The sequence below is a fragment of the Cynocephalus volans genome, chromosome 11 (genome assembly GCF_027409185.1).
Source record: "Cynocephalus volans isolate mCynVol1 chromosome 11, mCynVol1.pri, whole genome shotgun sequence".
Taxonomy (NCBI): domain Eukaryota; kingdom Metazoa; phylum Chordata; class Mammalia; order Dermoptera; family Cynocephalidae; genus Cynocephalus; species Cynocephalus volans.
This window is the reverse complement of record NC_084470.1, coordinates 45,466,943-45,485,875: the sequence shown is the minus strand read 5'-3', so window position 1 is coordinate 45,485,875 and position 18,933 is coordinate 45,466,943. Positions and strand designations below refer to the sequence as shown.

The following is an 18,933-nucleotide window of genomic DNA, read 5'->3' as shown; positions in this document are numbered from 1 at the left end:
AATTTCTTTCTGTCACAGTCTTTTACATGCTATTTACTCTCCACGGAAAGCAAATCTCTCTCTGCTTGGCCTAATGATGTTCTATTCTTCCTTTAGCTCTCAGCTCAAGCTTGATTTTTCTGACTTGGTCAAACCCACTATTATATATAGACTTTTCACTTTTGAAGTACCTGTATGGTACTTCCTATTTGCAATTTCATATTTTATGTGATTTGATTAATTTTTAAGATTTCCCTGACTAGACTGTAAGCTCTAAGTACCAGGTCAATTTTTGCTCACTGTAGTATCTCTAGGGCTTAGCATAGTGCATCTCTGTTATGTGAATATTTGTTAAATGAATGAAAGAATAATGACATTGTGTAGCTATTTAGAAACTGGTTGGCTCCAAAGGACACAAAGCATATCACTCTCCTGGCTACAGACTATCATGACAGAGGAGAGAAAAGCAAAACTAATTTAAAACACCAGTTTTTTTTTTTGCAATGTTGTGTAATAAGTATATGGATGCAATAGGTCATATACTTGAAGTCATTTTGAGAAATTAAGCTTATTTTTATTAATTCTTAGATATTTGCATCTTGTATTTAAATTACAAAGCATTTTAAGAGTATATTTGAAGTTACTCATGAGAGGAGAAATAGTAAAAGGGGTAACAAGGAAGTAAGGCAGACAGACAAATTAAAGCATTTATTTTATTGTCTCTAATGTATTTCCATCCTCTATTAAAAAATGGTGTTGGAATGGAAAATAATCTTATTACTTGTAGGATTATTTTGAACATCAGGGCATAATTTTGGTATTGTTTATGGCAAGAAATATTATTATAATTCTGAATCTTTTTTTCAAGATCTATTCTAGTCGAGAACTTGAAGAAACTTTAAATAAAATCAGGGAAATTTTGTCAGATGACAAACATGATTGGGATCAGCGTGCCAATGCAGTAAGTTTTTTGTTTTCTTATTCTCTTTTTTCAAAAACATGGAAATTGAGTCATAGTACTATCTGGTATTCACTTATAAAATAGTGTGAAAGGTAACATTTCTTTCTGGAAAATTTTGAGATAATAGGCATTTTCTGATTTAGGGCCTATTTTTATTCTGTTTTTGCTGATCAGATGGTGTCTACCCCACCCATTTGGTAACGTCTCCACATATGCTATTTACTGACTGACCAGGAAAGTGTGAGCTTCTGTGTGCCATCGCCTCTGTGGCGTTACATAGTTGTCCAACAGCACCGTCCTCAAGTTATATAAGATTTTCCAGTACAGCATTCACTTCACCTGCATGCTCAATATTTTCATAATGTTGACATAAATTTACAACAGTATGTCTATTTATCTGGCTCTTTTCTTTTTTCTTATGAATGTGATGAATATTTTTCACTCCTGACTTAAAAAAGAAAAAGAAATGTCCAGGTATCCTTGAGTTAAGAATATTTTATTTAGCCTAAATTCCTTGAAAAAAATATTTTATAAATTTTTAAATATTTGCATTAACAATGGACTGTATATTTTACTTTAAAGTTTGCAAATTTGTCAAATTTACATGACAAAGTTATTTGTCAAATGAATACCTCAGAGTCCTCAAGAAGCCAAAGAAGTTCCATTTTAAGACTCCCGTCTGCTCTGAAAGCTTCCATTCCGGCTGATCAAGAAAATCTCCATTTTGATGAATTAAGTCAAATGTGGCCTTGTAACAAATACAGCTTTTATGACACTATGAATGAAAGATCACTTTTCATCTGCTCTTTGTTAGGAGGTTTGCATATCTTAAAATTTTGAAATACTGTTTTTAACAAAGAATATGTTGCTCCAAATTTGTTAAATATGATTTATATTCTTCAATTCTGCGATGAGTCTAATACAGAAATATCTTTGTCACAGGTGATCTGTGGAAAAACATAACAGATTAAATGCTGTCAGTATAAAACATGAACTTTATTGTTGAAGGTTTTTGTTTTACTTTGAAACTACCCATTTGCAAACAATGATGGTCTTTTAATTATTTATCTTTTTAATTAACAAAGTGACACAGGCTCATTGTAATAAGTGAAACAATGCAGAGGATTATTTAAAAAAATAAGTTAGTAGTATCCTCCCTAATAAAGAAACTAACATTTCATTTTAGAGTATATCCTTTCCTGTGTGCATGTATTCAAACATGTATGACAAGATAAGCACAATTTTCCCCCCATCCCTTTTATTAAAATAAGTGAGATCATAGTAGATATATGAATAAGTAACTTGTTGTTTTTCACTTTACAAATTATGCCTATTCAGTACACCTGGTATAGGTATCAGGCCTATAGTAGTTCAGATATTTATTGAATGCAGATCAATATGTATATATATTCTTTAGTTTAATATATGTACATGTAATTTAGTAAACCATTTTTCATTTGGATTTACAGTTTTTCATTTTGGGCTGTTAACAGTGTTGCAGTAAACATGTTTGCACACATTTGTAACAATCGTGCTTTTATTTTTGTAGGTTAGATTTTTAAATGTGGGTTGTTGGGTAAAGAGCAGATGCTATTTTATTTTAGTAGATACTGCCAAAATATTTTAAACAAAGGTGTTAGTCATTCATAACCATACTTGCAGTTTTTGAGAGTGTCTGTTTCCTTACTGACACTGGATGCCATCAAGTTTTTCAAAACTTTTGCCACTCTAATGGGGGACAGTGGTGTATCTTTGTTGTAATTTGAATTTGCTTATCACTAGTAAGGCTGAACACATTTTCATATATTTATTTTACCCAATTTAATATTGGATTATTTGTTCTTTTCTCATTTTATTGTCGTTCTTTGTGTATTGTCTTATATATTACAGATAATTTTCTCCTACCATATTGTGATTTTTATTTTGTTTTTAGTTAATCTTGTTTAGATGCCTTCTGGAAATTCTATTCTGTTTATAATGTTTTCCCTTCCTATACACCCCAAGATTATGTAACTATTCTTTCAAACATTTTTCTAATATCCATAGTGAGTTTTTCCTCCTTACATCTTTAATCCATTTGATTTAACTTTGAAGATATATTTTGATTTTAAAAACCTCTGATTTAAATTTGAAACTGTACATGTTAATAGTTATGATAAGTAAACTTTTAGCTTCTAAGGATGCATGAACACAGATATGTACCTGTGTGTATCTTTTTTGATGTAATTTTATACATATGTCTGGTGTTTATGTACGAAACATTTGGCAATCCTATATAGATGCTCTTCAACTTACAATGGGGTTACATTCTGATAAATCCATCGTAAACTGAAAATATCATTAAGTCAAAGATGCAGATGCATTTAATCTAATACACCGAACATCATAGCTTAGCCAACTTAAACTTGCTCAGAACACTTGCATTAGCCTACAATTGGGCAAAATCACCTAACACAAAGCCTATTTTACTATAGTTTTGAATATTCTAAAGTAATTATTGAATACTGTGCTGAAAGTGAAAAATGGAATGGTAGTATGGGTACACAAAGTACAGTTTCCAGTGAAAGTGTACTGCTTTTGCACCATCATAAAGTTGAAGAATCGTAAATCAAACCATCCTAATAGTAATGTAAGTGTTCTGAGCATGTTTAAAGTAGTCTAGGATAAGCAGTGATGCTTGATAGGTCAGGTGTATTTAATGCATTTTTGATTTATGGTATTTTTAATTTACCAGTTTATCAGGATGTAACCCCATCATAAGTTGAGGAGCATCTGTAATGCTAAAGGTATTTTTACATAGGGAAAAAAAGCCATTTGCTTCACAAAGTGTGATAATGTTAGCATAGGACATGATAATGGCTTTATGGTTGCTTATTTTGATTTTGTACTTTTGCTTATAGCTGAATAGAGTTTTCAAATTTGGCCCTTTTAAAAATAGACTTCCTTAGGGCCGAGCCCGTGGCGCACTCGGGAGAGTGCGGCGCTGGCGGGTTCGGATCCTATATGGGAATGGCCGGTGCACTCACTGGCTGAGTGCTGGTCACAAAAAAGACAAAAAAAATAAAAAAATAAAAAATAATAAAATAAAATAAAAATAGACTTCCTTAGTAGAGATTGGTAATGGTTGTACAACATTGTAAGTGTACTTAATACCATCAAATTATACACTTTAAAATGGTTAAAATGGTAAATTTTATGTGAATGTGTATTTTACCACAATTAAAAAAGAAAAGAATCCCTTAAAACTTTGAAATTTACTTATCTATGTATACATTTCATGTGTCTGTTATGCATATAACTAAATCTATAATATTCTTTCCTAGGAAGTTTTCTGTTTGTGTGTTTATTTACAGTTGCTACGAACTTGTCTAAATATACTTATATAAATATAACAAAACATTATAAGTGATTCATTTTCAAACATTTTGTTTGAATAATGTAATTTAGGTAGCTTCTTTTTGCACTGCCACCTTTTATGTTAATAATGAAAATTCTCTCTATTTTAGCTTAAGAAAATTCGCTCACTCCTTGTTGCTGGAGCTGCACAATATGATTGCTTTTTCCAACACTTACGCTTGTTGGATGGAGCACTTAAACTTTCAGCTAAGGATCTTAGATCCCAGGTGGTTAGAGAAGCTTGCATTACTGTAGCGTAAGTATATCCCTTTTGTGATAAGTGTTTTTTATGAATTAATTTAGTGATCATTGATTTAATGTTCATTAAGTAAAGCAGTAGTAGCAGGATAACTCCAAAAAAGCATATATATGATCCAAGAGTGATTTTTATTATACATAAGGATTTAATTTGAATGATTTTTAAAAAAATCTTTCTTAACATCTCTTTATTCCAACCATAAAATTTGTGTTTATATGTCTAAAGCCTACTGTTGGATTTTTGGTCATTAACTCTATGAGTATAAGAGAAGGAATCAGGGGCTGAGCCCGTGGCGCACTTGGTAGAGTGCTGCGCTGGCAGCGCGGCAACGCTCCCGCCGCGGGTTCGGATCCTATATAGGACTGACCGGTGCACTCACTGGCTGAGTGCCGGTCACGAAAAAACGACAAAAATAAATAAATTAATTAATTAATTTAAAAAAAAAAAAAAGAGAGAAGGAATCAGTCTAGAGACTAGCTATATTCACTTTCTCATCACTAATTTGTATATTAAGCATTCTATTTCTGATATTTTAGCAATTATACTGAAATTGCAATATGTATCATTAGCTTATCAAAATCTAAATTTATTCTGGGCCGGCCCCGTGGCGCACTCGGGAGAGTGCGGCGCTGGGAGCGTAGCAGCCCCCCCGCCGCGGGTTCGGATCCTATATAGGGATGGCCGGTGCACTCACTGGCTGAGCGCGGTGCGGCCGGTCACAAAAAAAGACAAAGAAAAAAATCTAAACTTATTCTGTACATTTATAGTCTTCCACAATACAAAGATAGTAGGACACTTAAATTCCACTCACAACTACTCCTAACCTTCATACAGTTTTTAGGTATGTTGTTGTATAAGCATTCCTTTGAAGATGGGGAACACAAAGATGCCTACTATCAATATTTCTAATCAGGATTGTACTAGATTTTCTATTCAGAACAGGGAGGAAAAAAATATTAAAAACTATGAGGATTGCAAGAAAAGGAACAGAACTGCCATTGTTAACAGATGATATAATTACCCATGCAGAAAACCACAAGAGAATTTAGAGATAAATTATTATAATTAAGGGACTTTTTAGCAAGGCTGCTAGATACAAGTCAATATTACCAAAATGATCGAATATCTCTAAATAGCAAAAAAAAACAAAAACAAAACAAGCATCCACAAAATGTAACCTCGAAAAATTAATTTAAAACAGGTCTAGCCCTCTTGGAGAAAAATGGACAAAATATGTAAAATAACTCTTGTCAAATAATGACATTGGACAGGGCAGGACTGGGATTCTTGAAAGACACAAATAAGTTGAGCAGTATGGTCAGCACAGTTTTTACCTGGAGGCATTTTCTAGAACATGGGAAAGAGAGGGGAAATCTAAGCAGAGCAAGTTGAGGACTGAGTTGAAGACAGAGACTGGAGTTTTTTGGAAAGCTGAGATGACCAAAATTTGCAGTGCAGAGTACTGGAGAGAAGAAAGATACACAGAAAAAGAGCACTGAATACTGATCTGTGCATGTGAAAGATACAACTCCCTGAGGAGGGGAAAGAACTAGTGTCCGGGAGCTCATATAGGGCTAGGAGAGGTTCAAGATCTGTCCAGCCAGAAGTGAGAAACTTTGTTGAACACCCAGGGCATTCAGCAGAGACCCCAGAAAGGCCATAATATAGGAATAGCACTACACTAGCTCTAAAGTAAGGCTACTGTAGACCCTGCCTCTTCCAACAGCCTTATAAAGATCTAGATGATTTCCAAGTACATTACTTGCCTACCAGAACAAAACTCACACTCTTTAAAGGAAGGCAACAACATCCAGACACAGGGGATACCTCCCTGCTTTTCATTTGAGGTTCCTTTTTGCCTGTAACTCTAGACATTGGAAAACTGACAGAACTAAACACTAGTAAATAGGTCTGAGTTTCAGTACCTCTTTGAATTAAGAACCTGAATTTTTGGACCAAAAATGGGTGTTTTCACTAAGATATAAATGTATAGAAATTAACCAATGCTGAAAGTACTGTTAGAACTGTGAGTGATTACAGCATTCTTCCTAAGTGTTTTAACTAAAATCATACAATTAAAGGCTGAATTAGTTGTTTAACTACAAATTTGGAGAGAGAAGACACTTGTCCTTAAGACCACCCAACTAACTAGCATACGAGGATACTTCAAAAAGTTTGTATAAAATAGAATTAAAAGATAAATCTTTCTATGACCTTTTTGAAGTACTCTCATATGGTAGATTTGTATTTTCAATCATAGATTCTGAACCAAAGATGTCAGGGAGTATTTATGACTAAAAAAGTGGTGGAACCATTAGTAGCCAAAGAGAATGTCTTAAGAAGCATTGATGTGGGTTAAGATTTTGAAATTGCTTGTAAAAAGACTGATATTGGGGCAGAAAAATGGAAATATCTGATGGATAAAGACTAAAGATTTGAGCAGTCAGAGCTGATTGTTTTACCTAACTTAGAGTTAATAGTTAAATTCTGAGATCAAGATAAGTTCTCCAAGTGCCATTGCAAAGAAATGAGTAAAATGTCAGATTTCAACTTCGGACTAGCCAGGTAAAGGATGAGAGAAAGAAGAGAATATATAGTATTTGCACTCCCCTTTCTCTCTTTTGTTGTTCTGCCATTAGAACTGATTAAAGTAAAAATCCCGAAGTTAATTCAATAAAAGAATATTTTGGAGTTATATGCTCCTATCTGTATTTAATGTTAAACTATTAAAAAAATACTTTTCATTTTCCTTTATAGTCATCTTTCAACAGTTTTGGGAAACAAGTTTGATCATGGTGCTGAAGCCATTGTACCTACACTTTTTAATCTTGTCCCAAATAGTGCAAAAGTCATGGCAACCTCTGGATGTGCAGCAATCAGATTCATCATTCGGGTAGGTTCTTCTTTCTTCTCTTTCCCCCCTTTTTCTCTCCCTCCTCCCCCTCTTCCTCGCCCTTCCCCTCCTCTCCCCTCTCTGTCTCACTCTCCCTCTCTCTCAATCTCAATGCACTTAAATAAGTCATTGGAGTGTTTTTTTTAACCCCAAAGGAAAATCACTTTTTGAATTATTATTCCAAACTACTTTTGAATTATTATTCCAAAGGTAAAAGCAATATATGGTCATTATAGTCATTATGGAACATGTAAATAATACAGAGGATTACAAAGTAAACATGCTTATATGCAGAATATAATATATATGCCGTACATATGAGTACATGCAAGAGTACTTCAAAAAGTTGGTAAAAAAGATACAATTGAAAGATAATACAAATTTTCCAATGAACTTTTTGAAGTATGCTTGTATATATGTATGTACATGTACATTTGTGTGTGTGATTACAAATATTATAGTCAGCAATAAAAGATGATAGGCAAATTTTTAATATTTCTCTTTATCTGTATCTTGAGGATGCCCAAAAGGAAAGAGTTAAAAATAAGTCTCTTTCCTTGAATTGTACTCTTCTATAACTAATCACTCTAGCCATTTAGTGTATACTTTTCCAAACTTTTATTCTGTACCTATACAAACATATTTTCTACACAAATAGAAAATGTAAATATATTATGTAAGTATACATATAAATATATATACACACAAGGATTCTTCAAAAAGTTCGTGGAAAAATTCATCTTATCCAATATTACCAGGTTTTATTTGATTTGTTTCCTTCCATTCAGATCTAAGTCTAAGTGGCCATACCCATAAGAGGTGCTGCTTCTTTCCCTTTATACTTAATTACAAATACCTGAGCCTGTCAAGCTTCTATGTGGCCACCCTTTCATCTTTTTCCTGAGTCATTTGGTTCACCTGAAAGAATTTACTAAGCGTCTCATTAATCTAAGCAGGAAGAAAATATGCGTAGTTCCTCTACCTTTTAGGAAAAGTGAATGTGTTAAAAGTTGAGACCATCCAAACTGGTTTTTTTCTTATAAAATTTTTTCATTACTTCCGAAATACAGTAACTTTATTGTATGTTTCAATGTTAAATGCTCCATATGCATTTTGTTCCTGCATAGAATATTCCTTTAATATTTGTGGGGTTGCAGACAAAAACAGAAGTGGTACCCATATACCAAAATTGTACATCTTTGAAAGTAATGTGTAAATTAAGAAATGTGTTCAGTAAGTTATATTCTATTATCCTACTTTGAATATATAATTATGGAAAAAAAACCACTCTAGTTTCAAAGCTGGCAACACATTAAACCACCAAATTTAATCATTATTGAGCATATTTGGGGATGTTATTTTTGGCATCACAGTATTTGGGTGGTTCATAATTTAAAGAAAAATATATTTTCTAAATTATTAAATATTTTTGCAAATAAAATTCATATTATCTTTTAATTCCATTTTCCCACAAACTTTTTGAAGTACCCTTGCATATACATATATATATAAAATATGTTCTTTAACTTGTACTTGGGCATGTACTTGGGCAGCTTCCTTTGTCCATACATGTAATTCTTTTTAATGTCTAAGCCAGTCCTCTATTAAAGGATATAGTATCAAATTGTCCTCACCATTGTTCTTCCTGGAGCCCCTTTTCTCTATCCCTTTGCCAATACTGTCTATTATCAGTCTCTTTAAGATCTTACAGTTAATAAATGGAATATTATTTCATATTCTATTTTATATTTCCAAGGTTATTAGGGGTTGTTAGTTCTTTTTTCCTTTTATAATTCTATGAATTGCTGATTTATGCTTTGCATTTTTTCCTCACTTATTTGTAAGACCTTTTTATATATCATAAGGATAACAATTCTGTGTTATATATGTTGCAGTATTTTCTTACAGTCTGTCATTTCTTCAAATAATGTTTAAGCTATTTTTTTATATATCGAAGTTTTAAATTTGTATGTGTTGAGACATTGCTCCTTTTGTGGTTTTTGTTATAGTTAAAAAAAAATAGTTAAAAGCTTTTGAGTTTCTTTCAAATATTGCTTTACCAAAAACTGTTCTTTTTCAGCAGTAAAACCTAATGCCTATTAAAAATCTATGAATCTATGAAGATGGGGTACTTTTTTTCTATTTGAACATTTTTTAAGGTTTTCTATAGCCTAGAACCTTCATAACAGTGTTGGAAAGTACTGAGAATTAATGAGATCTTTGTTTTATCCCTGACTTTAGTGGGATCATATTTAACTTTAATTAGATATGCTATTTGTTATAGGTTTTTATGGATACACTGTATTAGATTATGGATATTTCCTCCTATTTATATTTTGCTAAATTTTGATCAGGAATAGGTGTTGAATTTTATTATCTTTAGAAATGATAACCTGTAGTTTTTCATTTATTCATTGTACACTCAGGAACTAAATTCTGCTTGGCCATTATACATTATGATACTGCTAGATTCAGGTGGTTATTATTTTAGTTAAGATTTTGGCATTCATTTCAATGAACAAATCTTTTTTTTTGTCATGTGTTGATTGTACATGTCTGTGGGGTACAAAGTTGAATATCAGTACCTGTGTGCAATATGTGTTGCTCAAATCAGGATAATTAGTATATTCAGCATTATACAATGTAATCATTTTTTATGGCCCTTAACCAATTCCTCCCTTACTCCCCTCTCCCCACCAACCTCCCCCTTTCCCACCTCTGGTAACCTCAGTTCTGTTCTCTCCTTTTGAAAGTTCAACGTATTATTGTGTTATTGTGGTTGTTGTATCTTTCTCTTGTTTAAAAAAAATTATTTGTTTATTTTTTTAGCTCCCACTTATGAGTGAGGACATTTGGTAGTTCTCTTTCTGTGCCCAGCTTATTTCACTTAACATGATTTTCTCTAAGTCGATCCCTGTTGCTGCAAATGGCAGAATTTCATTCTTTTTTATGGCAGAGTTGTATTCCACTGTGTGTATGTACCACATTTTCCTTATCCAGTTGTCTGATGATGGACATCTAGGTTGTGAACAAGTCTTTGGTGAAATTTTTTGTATTTTGCCTGTTTTACAAATTTTGTTATTACATTATTCTGTTATTAGAGTTTGATAACATCTGAAATTATCTCAATGTTTTAGACTGTGGGCATCTTGAATCTCTTTTGAAATGCTGGTTATTTGTATTTTCTTAGAATATCAGTTTTATATAGATTTTAAGAATCTTTGGCATAAGGTTGCATGTTATATTCTCTTCATTAAAAAGTCTCTACCAATGTGGTTATATAACCATTTTTTCTTATTATAATTTTATACGTCCTTTTTTATATAGACTTGGCAGATACAGTATTATGGGTCCTTTATAAGCTTAAATTTTTAGTTTTATTGGTTCTTATTGGTTTTTAGTTTTATTGGTGAGGTTATTGAATTTTTTTTCTAATTTTTTAGTTTCTATATTTAAAGTTTCTTTTTTCTTTTTTCCTTTTCTAGATTTTTGTGGTATATTCTAAATTTTGTGTTATAATTTGTTATAGTTTTTTCTTATTTAATATTATAAGGTTATAGGTTTTCTTCTGCGTTTGGCATTGGCAGCATCCCAGTGATTTATGTGTATCACATTCTCTTTGATTTATATTTCTCAATCATTTGTAATTTCCATTTCAATTTTCTCTTTGAATTACATAATAATGTTTTCATTTTTCAGATAGTTCTTTTGTTCTCATTGTCATTATTTTCTCCTTTTCTGACATATTGATCAGAGAATTTGGTTATATGATTTCTTCTTTGGTGAATGCCTTGAAATTTTATGTGTCATAGTACCTCATCAGTTTATATATGTAATTCATTAGAATTTGCAAAATATGGAATTCTTTGACAGAATATAAAGTACTCGTGCATCACTAAGTGTAGCTTACGTTTTATTTATGTTATTCAAATTCTTTCTGGTCTTTTCTTTTCTCCTTTTCCAGCTGGCCAATACAAGCATTGAACCGTTGACCTTGGTGTTATAACATCATGCTCTAACCAACGGAACTAACCAGACAGCCCCCTTATTTTTTTTTTCAATCTACTTTATTTGTCAAATTCTGATTCTCGTTTTGTCAATTTCACTTTCCTAACAGTTCTTGCTTGATGTACTTTATGTATGCTCAAATTTTTTGACTATTATCATCTTGCCATAGTACTTTTTTTTCCTGTCTTTTCTGTTTTCTATTCATATGCTTCTTACTCGTTTCTTTTTTCTTTTCTCCCTTTTTGTAATTTAGAAGTTCCTTACTCTTTGTCAGTGTCAAGAATAAAACCTTTGCTTTACTCATACCCACCTTTTATTTTTATACTTTTTCTTGCCTTTTAAAAAGTGTACATTTTACCTCATTCATGTCATTTTTCCCTTTAACCATTGAGTTAGATTTACGAAAGATATTTTCATTTTCAGCAATTAAAATTACTGTATCTTTTTTTTGCTTTTATTCCTGACCAGGGTTTATTGGATACTCTTACTTCCCACTTTTTAATTGTTTCTGGGTCATTCGTGTTTGCGTTTTCTCAATTTTTATGCACATTTTTATCTTTGTATATTTTGAAATGGCTTTTCTTTGGCCTTACACAAGGACTGAGAATTTGACTGTTGAACTTTAAGTTCACTTTTCTTTTTCCTCAGAATTGTTTTCTTGTTTGTTGTTGTCTCTAAAAAGTAAGATATCATTTGATTCTTTTATAGCAAAACAACAACAAAACAACCTTTAAGAAGATAGTCCCTTTGCATGAAGAATTCCCCCACAGCAGGTCTAGGAATAGATTGTCTTTTATTAGTACTATCTTTTTATACAATAGACAAGGATTTCTGACTAAAATGAATTTTCTTTAGACTTATGTTAATTTTCATGGATCATTTCTTTATTTAGTGCTTCTGTCTTATTTTCCCAGGTTTTTTTTCCTTCTTACTCTTGTTATACAGATTCTGAGATCCTCAATGTCATTTATCATTTCTTAGATAATTTTTCATCTTTTTATCTTACACCTATGTATATTCTCAGGAAATTTGGTACCCATTTTGCTATTCTCAGGCTTTACGTTTTATTGTTCTTTTGGGGGTGGGTGGGCTGCCTGGTAAGGAGATCTGAGCTCTTGACCTTGGTGTTATAACACTACGCTCTAACCAACTGAGCTATCCTTCTAGCCTTCAAATTGTTCATTTTTAATGAACTTTTCTTATGTTATTGATACACTACCCTACGATCTCACTAAAAGTACAAATCAGTGTTATTTAATTTTTTCAGCATTATCTCCTTTTTTCTGTGTTTTGTTTGTTTCCCAGGAGACTACTTTCTTAGCTTGCTCTAGATTTCTAATTCTTAGAGAGGCTTCCCCCCCCCCACCCGGTTGTCAACTTGAATTAATAAATGAAAGTCTAAATTGTTGTGATTTGGTGTTTAGTTGAATGCTTCATCTGTAATTGTGAAAGTCCCTTTTTATTATTTTCCTTTGATACAACTCCCCCAAAATACGGTGTAGCAACTACTAGGGTGATTTCTTTCCCCGCCCCTGCTACTGTTGTGGATGTGGTTGATCCCGCAGTATAGTTATGAGAGAGAGAGGAGGGGGCTGGTTGGTAAGACCTCCCGTGTATCTGTTGTGGCTGGGGGTTCTCCATGGACTTTACCATTTTAGTAATGTTTGGGGAATGGGTTCTTCTGGATGCTACAGGGAGGAAGAAGGTCCACAGAGCCCTTCTGTACTGAATGTAACAGTCGAATTAGCAGGCAGGTTAGCACAATCTTGCATTATTCTTATCTTGAACAGCTTCAGGTCTATGGGTGGCTTCCCTGTCTAGTGGCTGAAAAAAAGTTGTCCTTTTATTTTGGTTGAGTTAGCTGTAGCAGGCACTGATGTACCACACACATTCTCCTTCAGTGAAAGACTTATTTCCCTAGTGCTGGGAGCACTGTTGGTAGACAGCCTTCAGCTAGTAGCCTCTTTAAAGATTGCTTCAGCTGCAGAGAGCCACCTTGCTCAAGGTCTTGCCCCTTCCCAGTATGGCCCATATTCCAATAACTGACTGATATGGAAGTGCAAAGGCACTTCAAAAAGTTTGTGGAAGGGCCGAGCCCGTGGCGCACTTGGTAGAGTGCAGCGCTGGCAGCGTGGCGACGCTCCCGCCTCGGGTTCGGATCCTATATAGGACTGACTGGTGCACTCACTGGCTGAGTGCCGGTCACGAAAAAGACAAAAAAAAAAAAAAAAAAAAGTTTGTGGAAAATAGAATTGAAAGATAATATGAATCTTCTCATGAACTTTTGAAATCCCATTATATAAAGGTTCGATCATCTCGGGCCAATTTGATACTGTCCTGAAGGACGATTTTAGCTCCAGAGCTTCCTAATGGCTTTGGGCAAAGATATCCTTGGGCTGCATCACAGTTCGACTTTTTCCTCTGTGGACTCCTGTTTCCTTCGCCTCACTTCCACGGGTGTTGATCTTAAGGGCACTTCTTATATCCTGCTCTCTAAACTCCATCTCAGAGCCTACTTCCTAGGTAACCCAGGCTATACCATTAGCTCAGAAGAAAAATAGGAGATTTAAGGCATCAGTTATGTATACTTGGGTTACTGTTTTATTCTTATATCTATTATGAACTTTTTAGTCTTTGATTTACTAAAGTAGAGCATAAGAATTGCGAATCAAAATCAGAAGATTATGTCTACCGAACTTTTCCTTGAATTCTAGAGAGGTGTGGTTCAGCCAGAATGAAAGTTCTATTAAAATCATCATTTCAAAGTGTATTCCCAAAAGTTAAGGATATAGATTCACTCTGATTACCTACTCTGATGACATTGCAATTACTGTTTTCTACCAACAGAAGCCATGGTATTTCAGAAAATGTAGCCAATACATGCTCAGTCCCTCTTAGTGCTTCCTCTCCCAAAAACCATACTGTCCTAACAATTCTTTGCAGTTATTCAGTTAACTTGTCTTTGTTATATAATATTCCATCCACAGCTGTCCTTTCAAAATTATATCATCATTACTATTACTTTAATTTGGAAAAACTTTTCAAGACTGATCTTTATTTATTTCAAAATCTGATTTACGGTCTTTTTGTCCTTTTGTAACTAAATAGTTGAATGTAAGGCAAATAGAAGAAAGGACTATGTGAAGTGCATAATATTTTTAACGTTTTCTAAAACATCTTTTTTCAGCATACTCATGTACCCAGACTTATACCTTTAATAACAAGCAATTGCACATCAAAATCAGTGCCTGTGAGGAGGTGAGTTTTGGAAAAAAAATTTTTTTTACTATTTTCCTTTGCACTATGCGTTGTTATTGCATTATGTTTACATTTTAGTCTGGTACAAAAATTGTTATTAATTTCTTGCCTTCCAAAAACTGTAATAAAAATTTTTAAGCATATCTCATGTAAAGGAAAAGGGATGAAGCAATTATTATGACCACTCACATCTCTCAGTTTTATCATATTAAGCTTTGGTTTATTTCATCTGCTGGTTGCCTTGGTTTTCAGAAAACATGGAGTCTTGAGTCAGGCCTGGGCTAGAGTACTACAACTGCCACTGACTGACTATCCTACCTCAGGCAATTATTTTACTGCTGTGAACCTCAGTGTCTATATATGTTAGTAGGGCTAATGATGTAGACCCTATAGAGTGTCATTCCCCGTAGAGGACTAAATGTAATAGACATTAGTAGGACTTAACCTAGTGTTTGGAACAGTGTAAATAGCCATCTTAAGACTGTTGGTCAGTCTCTCTCTCTCTCTCTTTCTTTTTATCTTTCTCTTTCTCTCTCAAAAATTGATTTCTGCCATTTTTAACTCACCACTATCACCATCAATAATAAAGACAGGAAAAACAAGATTTGTGCATTTGATGTTTAAGAAAATTATAAAGAACTCTCTCCCTTTTATAATTTGATAAATATATTTATTTAAATACTTTGAATGTTAGGAAGAAGCAGAATAAGACATTATTATTTCCTTCAAGTGTTTCAAATTTTTGGCAACAGTTTTCCAGTTATCTCTCTCTTATGTCAGGGTTGGGCAAGCAACAGCCCACAGGTAAAATCTGGCCAACAGTCTAGTTTTGTACAGCCCACAAGCTTAGCATTTTTAAAATGTTTATTAAAGGTGGTTAAATGAGGGGGGTGGGGAGAATATGAGACAGAGACTGTATGTGGTCTGCAGAGCTTAAAATATGTACCTACTGGCCCTTTACAGAAAAAGTTTACCAACCCATGTTTTACATTGAAGAATATGGTAATTAGAAAAATAGGAATGTGACAGGGAATAGGGAATCGGGGAATGTATCATAAAATTGCCTTGAAAATGGACAGCAATCCACTAACTGTTGGGTAAGTGAGTGGGGTACAACCTAACCAAATATGTAAAGCTATGCCACATGCTGCAGAGCCACCAGATAGGCCACTGGGTCCAGAACACATGATAAATGGAAGCTGTCAGTGGCAAAAGAGGCTGGTTGGGGGATGAGGAGTAGGTTGATGTAATAGTTGAGAGCCTTGAATGTCATGACGAAGAATTTTGATATTGTTCTGTAGGTAGCAGGAATCTTTGACAGGTGTAGATTTTTGGTAAGGAGGTAATGTCATCCATCCTAATTTTTATTCCAGCTATGAACAGTGATTGAAAAGGTATAATGAGAAGCATTAGTTTATTTAAATAGTTGTTGTAATTAATATAAAAGAGCAGCAGGGTCTGAAGTAGAGCTGTATTGATGCTAACTGAAGGAGATTTTATTTAATAAATAAATTGAAGATATATTTCATGTGTAGAAATGAGACTTGAAGGGTCTGGCTGGTTAGCTCAGTTGGTTAGAGTGTGGTGCTGATAACACCAAGATCCAGGGTTCCATCCCTGTGCCAACCAGCCGCCAAAAAAAGATGAGATGTGATAATTGGGTATGAATGAGGAAGTAGTGTCAAGTGCTACAGACTGAATTCTGGAGTCATAATGCCAGGGTTCAAGCTCTATCATGTTAGCCAAGTTAATTTAACCTCCCTATTCTTCATTTCCTAATCTGTATATGGGCTAAAAGAGTGGGTTTGAAAGGGTAAGAGTTAATTTATTCTTTTGTATGTAGTGTTTCTGTTGACATTCACTGCCTATGTGGAGTGTGGTTGGAACTTTGACTTAACAGCTGAGGTGAAGAACCAATGCTGGAGATATAGGACTAGATGTGAGAATTATATCTGATGGTCAGAGATAAGGGAACAGAGGATGTTGCCCAAATAAAAAGACTATAAAAGAGAAGTGGGCTAAGATTGGCACCAACCAGGTGAGTATCTGTTTATGGGTAGGTGGAGAAGAAGTGTGAATAAAGGAAGAAAAACAGGACAGAGCTGAGTCATCAGATGCCGAGGAAGAAGAGGAGCTCAAGAATGAGACAGTTGAAGAAGTTGAGAACTAGAGGGCTTAGGAGAAAATGTATGCAAACTTGATTCAAAATCATGTACATACATTTTAAGAAATGAAAGATCCAGGTTGTCATGTCTTTCTTGGTCACCAGTGTATATCTTTAATGTCTAGTGCATAGTAGACATTTGATAAATATTTTTTTAAATTAACAAATGAAATGTGTTAAATTTTATATTTGACAAGCATTTTAAGTTAAAATTGTGGGAAAATCTTAAGGTCTTTTTGAACTATTTAGTATAGAAATACTTGTATCCTTAAGGTAAATTAGATACCACAGTTAAGGTATCTAAAAACATGTCTTATGCTATAATTCAGGGGACAAAGTGTAGTATTATAAAAGAAAGTGTTAATGTATTTCTCAGTACAACATTTAGTTATCACTTAACTCTTATTTTTCAGGCGTTCATTTGAATTTTTAGATTTGTTGTTACAAGAGTGGCAGACACATTCACTGGAACGGTATGCACTGCCTTTTCCTCCCTTCTTCCTCTGCCACCTACCTTTCCTCATTGTTACCAGTTCCTTAGAAGTTTATGGTATTCATTTTGTATTATTTCTCATTTTGCTTTAAAGGTTATTTGTACTGATTTTCCTTTAAAGCTGTGGTGTTGTGCTCTTCTTACTCCTTGCAGCTATGAATAGTATGATTTTGAGGGTGAGGCAGGTGAGTTGTCTCTTAAGCAGAATAGGTTATATAAGAAAGTCCTAAGTTGCACTGGGCAAAAATTTAAAAATGTGTCTTTACTCACGTGAGATAGGTTTCCTGTAGTGCAGTCAATCCTGTAATGAATTATTTAAAATATAGAGAGGGAAGAACCTTCCTTTCCTTTTCAGAGGAAAAAGATTTAAAAGTGAGGTATTTATGGGGAAGTATCTCCGTACCAGTTGTCAGATATCATTGGTCAGGTGTATACTGAGCAGTGTCTAATGTAACTCTGAGATGAACAAGAGGAAAATGTGGGCAACTAGTGGTCACTGGCTGTATGCATGACTGTGTTTCTCATTAGTTTCCATTTTGAAGCGTGGGAAATAAGAGATACCTGCATTTATCTTGAGTATGTTGTTGATTTTTCATTTTTATGGAAATCTTTAAATCTGTGCACACCTCATTTTTAAAAAATAGAATATGTTTAATGTAGGCATGATGTAATTCCAAGTTTTCTTTAAGTTCTTTTTTGGCAGCTACTATTCAATTTGATCAGATCATAACCAATCATACTTTTAGCAAATGATTTTCTACAATAGTGGGTTAGTGAAAAACCACATAGAAGGTTGTTTTTTCTCTAATTTATTAAAAATTTTGAATTTGGGTACTAAATATTTGTACAGTATCTGGGTTTCATATAAAAATAATTATTTTCAGATTTATGGTGATTGGATTGTCAGAAGGAAACCATACGTGAAATATATGGGGCATATTGTGCACTAATTAATTTTTTACCTTGCCTACCCTTTTGTGATTAATGTGTAACATATAGGCAGTAAGTATCATTTGTAGTGAAATATACAACTTTAATACATGAATCTAAAGATGTTTTTATTTTATAGACATGCAGCTGTCTTGGTTGAAACAATTAAAAAGGGAATTCATGATGCGGATGCTGAAGCCAGAGTGGAGGCAAGAAAGTAAGTCTGTAGTGTTTTTTTGTGACATTTTAAACATACTTCAATACTTTTCTTTTTTAAGTAATTGTACTGGGAGAATGAAAATATCAGAGGTGTCTCAAGGATTCTACTTGACTAGTTCTTTAGTAAACTTCAGATTGGTTTTCTCCGTTAAATCTGTTCTAGATGTCTAACAGCCTGCTTCAAATTGTCATGATTTGTGTAATCATCAGTATTCCCATTCCATCCTAACCTGTCATTTATTGAGCATGTATTGTATACCTGATACTGTGCAAGACACTTGATATGTGTTATTTTCTAATCCTTAAAATGATCCTGCAAAGGTGGCATTATCTCCATAGATGGCAACTGAACTTTGGAGATTTCGGGGTTACC

At 33.6% G+C, this 18,933-nt stretch overlaps 1 protein-coding gene across 10 annotated transcripts in view; it reads left to right on the top strand.

Moving 5' to 3' along the window:
* The window catches only part of CLASP2 (cytoplasmic linker associated protein 2), a 182,554-nt gene that overhangs the window by 66,668 nt on the left and 96,953 nt on the right, over window positions 1-18,933 (top strand). For all 10 annotated transcript variants that reach the window (XM_063113533.1, XM_063113537.1, XM_063113532.1 and 7 more), the window contains 6 exons: window positions 848-940; window positions 4,447-4,592; window positions 7,353-7,488; window positions 14,684-14,754; window positions 17,332-17,391; window positions 18,481-18,558. In XM_063113533.1, coding sequence (XP_062969603.1) covers window positions 848-940; window positions 4,447-4,592; window positions 7,353-7,488; window positions 14,684-14,754; window positions 17,332-17,391; window positions 18,481-18,558 — 584 coding nt within the window. The remainder of the gene's footprint in view (window positions 1-847; window positions 941-4,446; window positions 4,593-7,352; window positions 7,489-14,683; window positions 14,755-17,331; window positions 17,392-18,480; window positions 18,559-18,933) is intronic.